Here is a 12,753-nt window from a genome sequence, read left to right on the forward strand (position 1 = left end):
CTCTTTAACTCTGTACATGCTGCAGCCAGCTATGTCTCTTGGGGTGAAGCTCCTTACCATCTCTAACCCCCAACCTCAGCGTTCCAGTAGAAGTTATTTCGTAATACTGGTAACTCGGGATCATTAACGAATCATTTTGGATTTTGCAGAATGATTTTTATTATAAACTTCGCATTATGCTAATTTTCTTCAATAACTTCGTATTCTCCATACTTTCTACGTCTTCTGCACGCATACTCCAGCGAGCCCAGGATATCCTTCAGTGACTAGTCGGGGGCCCGGGCAGTGAGTGGGCAGACCCATGTAGTCACCCACGCACAAGGAATCTCCTGCGGCTGCAATCATCTGACTACATCACGTGATTCATTTTCCATGCTCTCCCTCACATACAACAGCAACAACTATCTTTCGTCCAATCAGGCGGGTCTGTCGAATCAACCAATCACAGCGGCTTTTACGCTTCGCGGACAAGGAAGTGGCTGGCAAACTCAGGAGTGGTGTATTCTTGTAATGGACAGCGTCCCCGCCCAGCGTGCCCCTCCCATGTGACAGCAGAGGGTGTCAGAGCAATCATATGACTAGTCCACTGATGGAGCGTTGGAGCTAGGTGCGCTGTTCCAGGCTTTCTATGACTGCTGTTTTTTTTTCTGCGAAATGCCACCGACTCTTTTCCAGAAGCTGTTTAATAAGAGGAGCGGGCAGCTGTCCTCTAGTAGAGACCCGCGGGAGGACTATGGCTTCAGGTAAGACCCACGTCTCTGCTCGGGCTACCTCTGTGTATCTCTACAGACATTAGAGTGATGGAGCCTTGTAGAAGCACAAGTTCCACAGTGCTGGGGCAGTCAGGAACTTGTAGTTCTCCAACAAGGAAACGTGCCCTGTGCTGTCCCATCATCACTGTGAGGTGTGATTTGTCTCATCAGGAAAGTTCAGCATTAGAAGCCAGTTCGAGCTAGTAAAGCCTGTGCCATTTTCCAGATGGCATCAGTGTTTGCACTTGTTACTTTCACACTCGTGTTTTGGTTCCCGTTTGTGAAATCCGTCAGGGCTCTCACAAGCGGTCCAAAACGGATCAGTTTTGCCCTAATGCATTCTGAATGGATAAGGATCCGCTTAGAATGCCTGTTTGCCTCTGTTCTGCCTCCATTCCTCTTTGGAGGCGGACACCAAAACGCTGCTTGCAGCGTTTTGCTGTCCGCCTGACGAAACTGAGCCAAACGGATCCGTCCTGACACACAATGTAAGTCAATGGGGACGGATCAGTTTTCTATGACACAATCGAAAACTGATCCGTCCTCCATTGACTTTCAATGGTGTTAAAGACGGATCCGTCTTGGCTATGTTAAAGATAATACAAACAGATTCGTTCTGAACGGATGCAGGCGGTTGTATTATCTGAACGGATCCATCTGTGCAGATCTACGACGGATCCGCACCAAACGCGAGTGTGAAAGTAGCCACATTGTGTGTCAGGGCGGATCCGTTTGGCTCAGTTTCATCAGACAGACACCGCTGCAAGCAACGTTTTTGTGTCCGCCTCCAGAGCGGAATGGAGGCGGAACGGAGCCAAACTGATGCATTCTTAGCGGATCCTTTTCCATTCAGAATGCATTCAAGGGAGTCTGTCACCACTATATGACCATATACAGCACTTATATGGCGCTGTAGCACACCTATACATGATTCTAATGGTACCTTTGTTATATTCTTTAGACATCCAGAAGCAGGAAAAACTATGTTTATTTCATATGCAAATGAGCACTGCAAGTGCCCAGGGGCGGCGTTAAGTGTGTAGGTGCCCAGGCTGCTCTGCTTTTTTAACCGTTACATCTCCTCCAGCCTCTTCCTTTGCCCGCTCTCCTATTCCCTTGTATCATCCCTAGCAATCCCTTCTCATATTCAAATCTTCACTCGCTGATGCAAAACAGGCCTACTTCTCATCTCTCATATCGTCCCTGTCACACAGCCCTAAACAACTTCTTAGCATTTTTAACTCCCTTCTCCGTCCCCCAGCACCCCCACCCTCTCCACTCTTCTCAGCTGAGGACTTTGCCAAATATTTCAAACAAAAGATAGTCCACATCAGAGAAAGCTTTACTGCACAGTCCCCACAGACCCTCTACACAACTGCTCAGTCCTCTTCTCCCAAAACCCGCTTCTCCACTATTACAGAAGAAAAACTCTCCACTCTACTCTCCAAATCTCATCTGACCACCTGTGCACTTGACCCAATCCCATCCCACCTCATCCCTAACCTCACCACAGTGTTTATCCTAGCCCTAACTTATCTCTTCAACCTATCACTAAACTCTGGTGTCTTCCCCTCTGCTTTTAAACATGCTACCATTACACCCATCCTCAAAAAGCCTTCACTTGACCCATCTTCCTTGTCCAGTTATCGCCCCATATCACTTCTTCCGTATGCCTCAAAGCTACTTGAACAACATGTCCATTCAGAACTGTCCTCCCACCTCTCCTCCTGCTCCCTCTTTGACCGCCTACAATCTGGCTTCCGACCCCACCACTCGACCGAGACTGCCCTTACCAAAGTCACCAATGACCTACTGACAGCCAAAACCAAGAAACAATACTCTGTCCTCCTTCTCCTTGACCTGTCCTCTGCCTTCGACACTGTTGACCACTCCCTTCTGTTGCAAACTCTCATCTCTTGGCATCACTGACCTGGCCCTCTCCTGGATCACATCATACCTCACAGACCGGATGTTTAGTGTCTCCCACTCCCGCACCACCTCCTCGTCTCATTCCCTCTCTGTTGGTGTCCCGTAAGGCTCTGTCCTAGGACCCCTGCTCTTCTCTATCTACACTTTTGGCCTGGGACAGCTCATAGAGTCCCATGGCTTTCAGTATCACTCCTACGCTGACGACACACAAATCTACCTCTCTGGTCCAGACATCACCACCTTACTATCAAGAATCCCACAATGTCTATCTTCTATATCATCCTCTTCGCCTCTCGCTTTCTTAAACTTAACATGGATAAGACAGAATTCATAATCTTTCCCCCATCTTGTTAAACCCCCCCAACAGACCTATCATGATCAATGGCTGCACACTCTACCCAGTCAACAAAGCCCGCTGCCTTGGAGTGACCTTGGATTCTGCCCTTTCCTTCCGACCGCACATCCAAGACCTTTCCACCACCTGCCGCCTCCAACTCAAAAACATCTCCCGCATCCGTGCTTTCCTTAACTTTGAATCTGCGAAAATGCTTGTACATGTCCTCATTATCTCCCGCCTAGACTACTGCAACATTCTCCTCTGTGGCCTTCTATCTAGCACTCTCTCACCCCTCCAATCTATCCTCAACTCTGCTGCCCGACTAATCCACCTCTCACCCTATTACTCCTCTGCCAATCCCTTCACTGGCTCCCCATTGCCCAACGAATTCACTTCAAAGTACTAACAAATACATACAAGGCCGTCCATAACCTGTCCCCTCCCTACATCTCTGAGCTACTTTCCCGATACACCCCCACACGCACTCTCTGATCCTCACAAGACCTCCTTCTCTCCTCTTATTGCCTCTTCCCACAATCGACTCCAAAATTTCTCCCGTGCATCCCCCATACTCTGGAACTCGCTACCCCAACATATCAGACTCTCACCTACAGTGGAATCCTTCAAAAGAAACCTGAAAACCCACCTCTTCAGACAAGCCTACAACCCGTGACCCTGCTGCCTCTATACCGCCATGACCAACTTAACCCGCACCTACTGTGTCCTTCTCCCATACCATGTAGATTGTAAGCCCTCACAGGCAGGGCCCTCTCTCCTTCTGTACCAGTCTGTAACTCGTCTTGTTCCTGCTTAGTGCACTTGTCTGTATTATGTATGTGCACCCCTTATCATATGTACAGCGCTATGGAATGAATGGCGCTTTAATAATAATAATAATAATAATAATAATAATAGGTCCGGCCGAGATCCCGCGCCTGCACATTGCTTTGCCGGATGGCGCATGCACACTAGTTGAATTGATGCCGTACACAAAATGGGCATTGCAGTGTGCATGGCCCGGCCCGGCGAAGCAGTGTGCAGGCGCGGGATCTCGGCCGGACCTATAGATGATACAAGGGAATAGGAGGGCGAACAAAGGAAGAGGCTGGGGGAGGAGTAACGGGTAAAAAGGCAGAGCAGCCTGGGCACCTACACACTGAACCCCGCCCCTGGGCACTTGCGAGGGCTCATTTGCATATTAAATAAACATAGTTTTTCCTGCTTCTGAATGTCTAAAAAATATAACAAAGGTACCATTAGAATCATGTATAGGTGTGCTACAGCGCCATGTAAGTGCTGTATATGGTCATATAGTTGTGACAGACTCCCTTTTAAGGCAAAACTGATCCGTTTTGGACCGCTTGTGAGAGCCCTGAACGGATCTCGCAAACGGAAAGCCAAAACGCCAGTGTAAAAGTAGCCTTACTAGTCCATTATCTTCTAATCACACTTTGTACAGTGTACAGAATGATATAGAAACCTATACATGACCATCACTGGTGGCATCCAGTCTACAGACCTAGGGGGAAATGCATTTTTAGGCCTCGTGCACACGACCGTTTTTTTTTTTTTTGCGGTCCGCAAAAACGGGTTCCATTTTTCCGTGACCGTTTTTTCGTCCGTGGGTCTTCCTTGATTTTTGGAGGATCCACGGACATGAAAAAAAAGTCGTTTTGGTGTCCGCCTGGCCGTGCGGAGCCAAACGGATCCGTCCTGAATTACAATGCAAGTCAATGGGGACAGATCCGTTTGACGTTGACACAATATGGTGCAATTTCAAACGGATCCATCCCCCATTGACTTTCAATGTAAAGTCAGGAGTTAATATACCATAGGATCAGAGTTTTCTCCAATCCGATGGTATATTTTAACTTGAAGCGTCCCCATCACCATGGGAACGCCTCTATGTTAGAATATACCATCGGATTTGAGTTACATCGTGAAACTCAGATCCGACAGTATATTCTAACACAGAGGCGTTCCCATAGTGATGGGGACGCTTCTAGTTAGAATATACTACAAACTGTGTACATGCCTGGCATCACCCGATCTTTTACAGGGGGCTGTGATCAGCACAATTAACCCTTCAGGTGCCGCACCTGAAGGGGTTAATTGTGCGTATCATAGCCCCCTGTAAGAGATCAGGGGCTGCCAGGCAGCAGGGGGCAGACCCCCCTCCTTTCCCAGTTTGAATATTATTGGTGGCCAGTGTGCGCCCGCCCTCTATTGTAATATCATTGGTGGCCAGTGTGCGGCCTCCCCTCTCCCCCCCCCTTCCCCCCCCGATCATTGGTGGCAGCGGAGATTCCGATCGGAGTCCCAGTTTAATCGCTCTGGGGCTCCGATCGGTAACCATGGCAACCAGGACGCTACTGCAGGCCTGGTTGCCATGGTTACTTAGCAATATTACAATATTAGAAGCATCATACTTACCTGCTGGCTGCTGCGCTGTCTGTGACCGGCCGGGAGCTCCTCCTACTGGTAAGTGACAGATCATTAAGCAATGCGCCGCACAGACCTGTCACTTACCAGTAGGAGGAGCTCCCGGCCGGTCACAGACATCGCAGCAGGTAAGTATGATGCTTCTAATATTGTAATATTGCTAAGTAGCCATGGCAACCAGGCCTGCAGTAGCGTCCTGGTTGCCATGGATACCGATCGGAGCCCCAGAGCAATTAAACTGGTACTCCGATCGGAACTCTCCGCTGCCACCAATGATCGGGGGGGGGGGGGGGGGGGGGGGAGAGGGGAGGCCGCACACTGGCCACCAATGATATTAATACAATAGAGGAGGGGGGGCCGCACACTGGCCACCAATGATATTAATACAATAGAGGAGGGAAGCCAAGGGGGGGGGGCCGCACACTGGCCACCAATGATAATACAATAGAGGGAGGGAGGGGGTGCCGGGGGAGGCCGCACACTGCCCACCAATGATAATACAATAAATGGAGGGGGGCGGGGGGAGGCCGCACACTGGCCACCAATGATATTACAATAGAGGGAGGGGGGGCCGGGGGGGGGCCGCACTAGCTACCAATGAAATTAAAACTGGGGAGGGAGGGGGTCTGCCCCCTGCTGCCTGGCAGCCCCTATCTCTTATAGGGGGCTATGATATGCACAATTAACCCCTTAGGTGCAGCACCTGAGGGGTTAATTGTGCGGATCACAGCCCCCTGTAAAAGATCGGGTGCTGCCAGGCAGCAGGGGGCAGTCATGTACACAGTTCGTAGTATATTCTAACTAGAAGCGTCCCCATCACTATGGGAACGCCTCTGTGCTAGAATATACTGTCGGTTCTGAGTTTTCACGAAGTGAAAACTCAGCTCAGAAAAAGCTTTTATGCAGACGGATCTTCGGATCCGTCTGTATGAAAGTAACCTACGGCCACGGATCACGGACGCGGATGCCAATCTTGTGTGCATCCGTGTTCTTTCACGGACCCATTGACTTGAATGGGTTCGTGAACCGTTGTCCGTCAAAAAAATAGCACAGGTCATATTTTTTTGACGGACAGGAAACACGGATCACGGATGCGGCTGCAAAACGGTGCATATTCCGATTTTTCCACGGACTTATTGAAAGTTAATGGGTCCGCGAAAAAAAACTGAAAACGGCACAACGGCCACGGATGCACACAACGGTCGTGTGCATGAGGCCTTAATGTGATACGGGTAGATAAGCAAAAGGGATTGCCCAATCATATTGCATAGTTTAGGACAGTCCAGAGTGTAAAGGTAACCCTATATGTTTAGTTAGAATCCTTACCTTAAGGCCTCATGCACACGACCATATGTATTTTGTGGTCCGCAAAAAACGGTTCTGCAAAAAATACGGATGACGTCCGTGTGCATTCCGTATTTTACGGAACAGATGGCCCCTAATAGAAAAGTCCTATCCTTGTCTGTAATGCGGACAATAATAGGACATGTTCTATTTTTTTGCGGAACAGAAATACGGACATACGGAAACGGAATGCACACGGAGTACTTTCCGTTTTTTTCGTGGACCCATTGAAATGAATAGTTCCGCATACGGTCTGCCAAAAAAACGGAACGTACACGGAGAGAAAATGCGTTTGTGTGCATGAGTCCTAAGACATGGACGCCAGGGATAATGGTTATGGCCTCTGGACTTCCATTATGTCTTCTAACCTCCTTCTACATTACACACTTTTTGCAGCCTCTAGGAATCCGTGGGGGAGAGGGACCAGAAAGCTAATTGGGGACATACATTTATGTGAAATAAAGGGTACTATGTTTGCCATTGTTACCTATTAAATCATAGCTCCCCATGTAGGTCAGTAGCATGTGGTTGGTAGCCTGCAGGTGAATTTTGGAACCGTATTTGATTGGACCCCTGAGAGCAGTGTCTCCTGCAGTGCGCTGATGGCAGCTCTGCCATAGGATGTGTCATTGTGTTCCCGTGGTGTACCTTGGACTACTAGCCATAATGATCTCAGCATCACATGAATTCCATACTCATTCATTGGTGTCTGTCAGATGCTTTCCATGTAGAAGTGATGTGTTCTGGTCCTTATAGGCTTCTTTTACAGAGTGTTGTCTTATTTCGCATGTTTTCACTACTACCTGCATTAAAGAGGACCTGTTCAGGTTTTTTGATGAAGCCAAAGTCAAGAATGAATCATGAATGGAGGACAAGTGTAAAAGAAAGACTTCTCTTTTTTAATCCACGCTTATCTTTGGTTCCAAAAACCTGAATATGTAAACCTAGTCTATTTGCTATATCCCAGTTAATTTGTCCTGTCGTACACCCAGAGCAGACTGATGTCTGATGGTGGGATTTAATATGTTTCTTTTGCAAGATGTATTCAAGACTATAAACTAGGGCTGGACAAGTCTAAGGAGCCAGGTGGCCAGTGAACCTAGTCATGTGCTGGTGGTGCCGCCTATGTTTTTTGGCTGTTTAAATTCTCTTGCGTCATTTCACGTACATGTACGTTATCATGCCAGAAGGGGTGTATGGAGTGGGCTCAGGACCTTAGTCTGCTCCATAAGGTGAAGGTTCTTGCTGTGTTTTACAGCCAACATCCACCTACAGTGACTGGGATCATACCTCGGCCAGAGGAAGGGGGCTCCCTCTGTCCCCCAGTTGCCCCCTGACACAATGCAATTGCAGGATGCACAGTGGTTGTCATGGAAGCCTCTGGCCTTGTAGGCCCCCAGGCTTCAAATGCTGCTGCTTATATTACATGCTGCCATCACAACTTGTAATAGGAGATCACTATACATTGCAACATTAAAGTATTGTAGTGTATTGTAAAAGTGGGGGAAAAAAAAGTTAAAATCGGTTCAATAGTTCTAAATATTTACAAAAATCAAATATATTAGGCTACTTTCACACTGGCATTTCTGGGTCCGCTTGTGAGATCCGTTTCAGGGCTCTCACAAGCGGCCCAAAACGGATCAGTTTAGCCCCAATGCATTCTGAATGGATAAGGATCCGTTCAGAATGCATCAGTTGTCCTCCGTTCCGCCTCCAGTCTGCTCTGGAGGCGGACACCAAAACGCTGCTTGCAGCGTTTTGATGTCCGACTGACAATGCGGAGCCAAACGGATCCGTCCTGATTTACAATGTAAGTCAACGGGGACGGATCCGTTTTCACTGACACAATATGGTGCAATTGAAAACGGATCTGTTTTGACTTACACTTGAAAGTCAATGGGAGGCGGATCCGTTTTCAAATTTTTATTTTTTTTTCTTTTGTTCATGGTAATGCAAACGGATACAAGCGTTTGCATTATCGCTGCGGATCCGTCTGTGCAGATACTAGACGGATCCACACATAACGCAGGTGTGAAAGTAGCCTTAAAGATACAAATGACCCCTTTCCCCATTTATCACATAAAAAATACATATATAATTTGCATTGGCACATCTATAAACATTCAAACTATTAGAATATCCGTAAACACTGGGGGGGGGGGGGAAATGCTGTTTTTGTAGGCAACATAAAATGGTACAGATAAAAACAAGAGCTCCAAACATGATGAATATGGTGACACAAATAATATAAAAAAAAAAAACAAAAACAGATTTTTTTTACCGAAGGAAAAACAGGACTATATAAATGTTATCTTCATAATCATACATGTCATACAATCAATCATACACTGCCCAGTAAAGCAGATCAGAGGGGGCTATTGAATGTAATGTGATATAAATATTTTACCATCTCCACAGCAGTTATCACTCAATGGACCAGTAATTTACGATGACAATCAATGTACAATGCTACGCAAAATATCGGCTCCATATTAATGAGTAAAATGAATAATAAATTGTCAAACTATGACCCTGTTTACGGTTAGTGCCTGTCACGGCTGGGCAATTAATCAAATTAATATCCCATTTTAGTGCCCAACAGTGTGTTTTAAGAAAAATAAAATTTAACTTTTTTTGTTTTTGTTTAGAGCTGTGTATTAATGCACTCTGTGTTGAGTCTATTTTGTTCTAGCTGTCCACACCAGGATTGAAGGGGTTTTCCAACTGTTTTATACTGATTACCTATCCTGTAGGTCACGTAACCAATGAACGAGATGTCACTGGCCAAGATTAAGCTGTGAGAAGGCTTTCTCAAATGGCTGATCAGCGAGTGTCCTGGGGGTTGGACCATCACCGATCAGATACTGATGATCTATCCTGAGGATAGGTAATCCATATGAGACAGTCGGAAAACCCCTTTAATGGCGTAGGTAGCAGGGACTGGACAGACACTACACAGGCTGTGCTAATACACATCTTTGGACCTGAAGTGGGGCTCCTGATGTAAAAGCCGAGATCAGAGATAACTCTGATCCAAGCTGCTTTTCCCCATAGTTGCCATGGTCAATAGCGTCAGCAGCAGTTAAACCGAGGGAGGGGACTCCATCTGTCACCATATGTGTTGCCGTGGCAGCTGGGGGCTTAACAAAGATTCCCAGGACTCCCATGAATATATGCGTATGAGACCTCATGCACACGGCCATTGTTTTGGTCCGCATCAGAGCCGCAGTTTTTGCGGCTTGGATGCGGACCCATTCACTTCAATGGGCCGCAAAAGATTGTTTTAGACCATTGGAGGGCATACCACAGATGTTTAATTATCTCAGACAACCCCTTTACATTGCAAATAATTGAATTGAGAGTGCCTGTGACTTTCTAGGGTCTAAAAATAGCCCCTATTGATCTTTATTGCTCGATACATAGTAAGAATGATCAAAGCTGGTGTGGACCCTAAGAGAATACTTATTTTTATCAAACCTTGTTTTCACCTTGAATACACAATTACAATTTTAATGGTCACTTTTTACATTTTAAAATTGGAGTTCTCGGCACTTTGTAAAAGGCTTAAAGGGTTTCTGTCACCTGAAAAATGGGTATTAAGCTGGCTGACATTAGCGATGTGCTAATATCAGCTGAACATAACTATATTAGTGCCATCTCACTGCCTGCCTCCGTTATTGAGAAAATTAACTTTTATAATATGCTAATTAGCCTCTAGGGGGGGGGGGGAGATTTGTTCCTGCTCCTAGAGGCTCCGTTCTCCCACCTCTGGCCACGCCCTGCTACACTAGATTGACAGGGGCAGGCACCGTTTGTCTCCTACCTCTGGCCCTGTCTGCATTGTAAATCTTGCGGCGTTCAATATTCGGTACAGTGAGTGAAGGGCGCTCGCCGGCTGCCAGCTTCCTCACTGCGCCTGCGCAGAATACCGAACGGCGCAAGGTGGGAGGCAGTGAGATGGCACTAATATAGTTCTGTTGACATTAGCACATCGCTAATGTCAGCCAGCTTAATACCCATTTTTCAGGTGACAGAAACTCTTTAATGAAGATTGAACCATAGTAGATGGCAGAATGTGATTAACAGTAAACCTAGAAATGATGGAAGCAAAAAAAATATAGGGGGTGATTTGTCAAGACTGGCTTAAAGGGTTCTGCAGTTTTTTTAAACTGATGATCTATCCTCTGGATAGATCATCAGCATCTGATCGGCGGGGGTCCGACACCCGGGACCCCTGCCGATCATCTGTTTGAGAAGGCAGCTGCGCTGGCAGTAGTGCTGCGGCCTTCTAGCTGTTTACCGCAGGCCCAGTGAAGTCACGACTAGTATTAATGGCTTGGGAGGGGCTAAGCTCCATTCAAGTGAAAAGAGCTTAGCCGTGCCCAGGCCAGTTGATACTAGTCGTGACGTCACTGGGCCTGCGGTAAACAGCGAGAAGGCCGCTGTGCTAATGCCAGCGCCGCTGCCTTCTCAAACAGCGGATCGGCGGGGGTCCCGGATGTCGGACCCCCGCCGATCAGATGCTGATGATCTATCTAAAAAAACTGCAGAACCCCTTTAATAACGCCAGTCTCAGTCTGTTTAGCTGTAGATTGGAATAAGCCAAAATTAAGAGATACATGCCTCTTAAAAATTTTGAAGAATTTTGGCAGGCTTGTGCATCAGAATCTGACAACTATTAAAAGCTGGCATATATTTTGAGTTTTACTTGTGCCAGAAAACTGGTGCAGGTACTATTAAATGTATCAGGATTCTCAGGCCCCTAACTCCTATCCGCCCAATTTTATAAAAACAAGTGCAATCAAAGAACACTATGTATTAATACAGCCTCACAAGTGAATGGGGTTGCACTATCACTCCTAAGTTGTGGTAACCACAACCCAATGTCATGACAAAATAGAATTTTTACGTTTTTGTGGTTGTTGCGGCAAGTTGTGCTTGTTGCGCCCAAAGTCACCTTATAACCCTGGCCTAAAATGGCAAGAAGTCATAGTCTTGTGATATTTTGGCACCACTATTCGGGACCCTATAACTTTGTGAGATAACCCCTTTGACTTTGAAACTTATTTTATTACACCTGGTTTCTAAATTCTTGAAACCCATCAAAAGAAAAACCATGGAACCCTTCTTTTTACATTAGAATGGGGCTGTGAAAAAGGGCATAGTGAACAACCAATCAGCATGGTCCTGCCTCGCTAACCTCCTAAAGAATTTCCAATGCAGAAAAAGCGGACGTAAAAATAATAAACACACCCTGCACGATATGATAGATACGTAGATGTACATGGGCAGAAATAAAGAAAAAACAGAACATAAAAGCACTCTCAAAGCAATAAATGCAAAATCTGTATGTAAACCAATACAGAATTTAGTATGATAAGTAAACCTGTGTCTGTAGAAAATATATTTTGATCAGAAAATATTTGTGCCCACCCACGGGAAAACACTACAGTCATTCCATAGTGGCCATTTAAACAGAGGACCCTCTTCTATGACAGCCATGCCATAGTAGGATATATGAGGTTGCATCTGTAAAGGCCTAGGATGGTTCAGAGTGTTCTGTTGCTGTATCTTTAGTTTGCTTGCTCTCTCTGAAGCCACAAAATGGAGTCTGCTATCCAGAATTACAGATTTCTACTGGTGCAGTAAACTGGATAGATGACTCCCTTATTTACATTGCTTTCACTTAAAGGGGTGGTCTCCCTTCAGTAAGTGTCATTTATCATGTAGAGAAAGTTGATACAAGGCACTTACTAATTTATTGTGATTGTCCATATTGCTTCCTTTTCTGGCTGGATTCATTTTTTCCATCACATTATACACTGCACGTTTCCATTGTTACAGAACACCCTGCAATCCATCAGTGGTGGTCTGCAAACGAGCAGTGTATAATGTGATGGGAAAAATGAATCCAGCCAGCTAAGGAGGCAGTATGGACAATCACAATAC

At 46.2% G+C, this 12,753-nt stretch overlaps 1 protein-coding gene across 3 annotated transcripts in view; it reads left to right on the plus strand.

The window, feature by feature from the left end:
- Positions 1-549: 549 nt before the first annotated feature.
- The window catches only part of FNIP1 (folliculin interacting protein 1), a 238,247-nt gene continuing 226,043 nt past the window's right edge, over positions 550-12,753 (plus strand). For 2 of the 3 annotated variants that reach the window (XM_040405021.1, XM_040405048.1), the window contains exon 1: positions 550-743. In XM_040405021.1, the coding sequence (XP_040260955.1) occupies positions 655-743 (89 nt within the window). In that variant the 5' untranslated portion in view covers positions 550-654. The remainder of the gene's footprint in view (positions 744-12,753) is intronic. The other variant, XM_040405039.1, reaches the window with a different exon arrangement.

This window comes from Bufo bufo, chromosome 1 (genome assembly GCF_905171765.1).
Source record: "Bufo bufo chromosome 1, aBufBuf1.1, whole genome shotgun sequence".
NCBI classification, from domain to species: domain Eukaryota; kingdom Metazoa; phylum Chordata; class Amphibia; order Anura; family Bufonidae; genus Bufo; species Bufo bufo.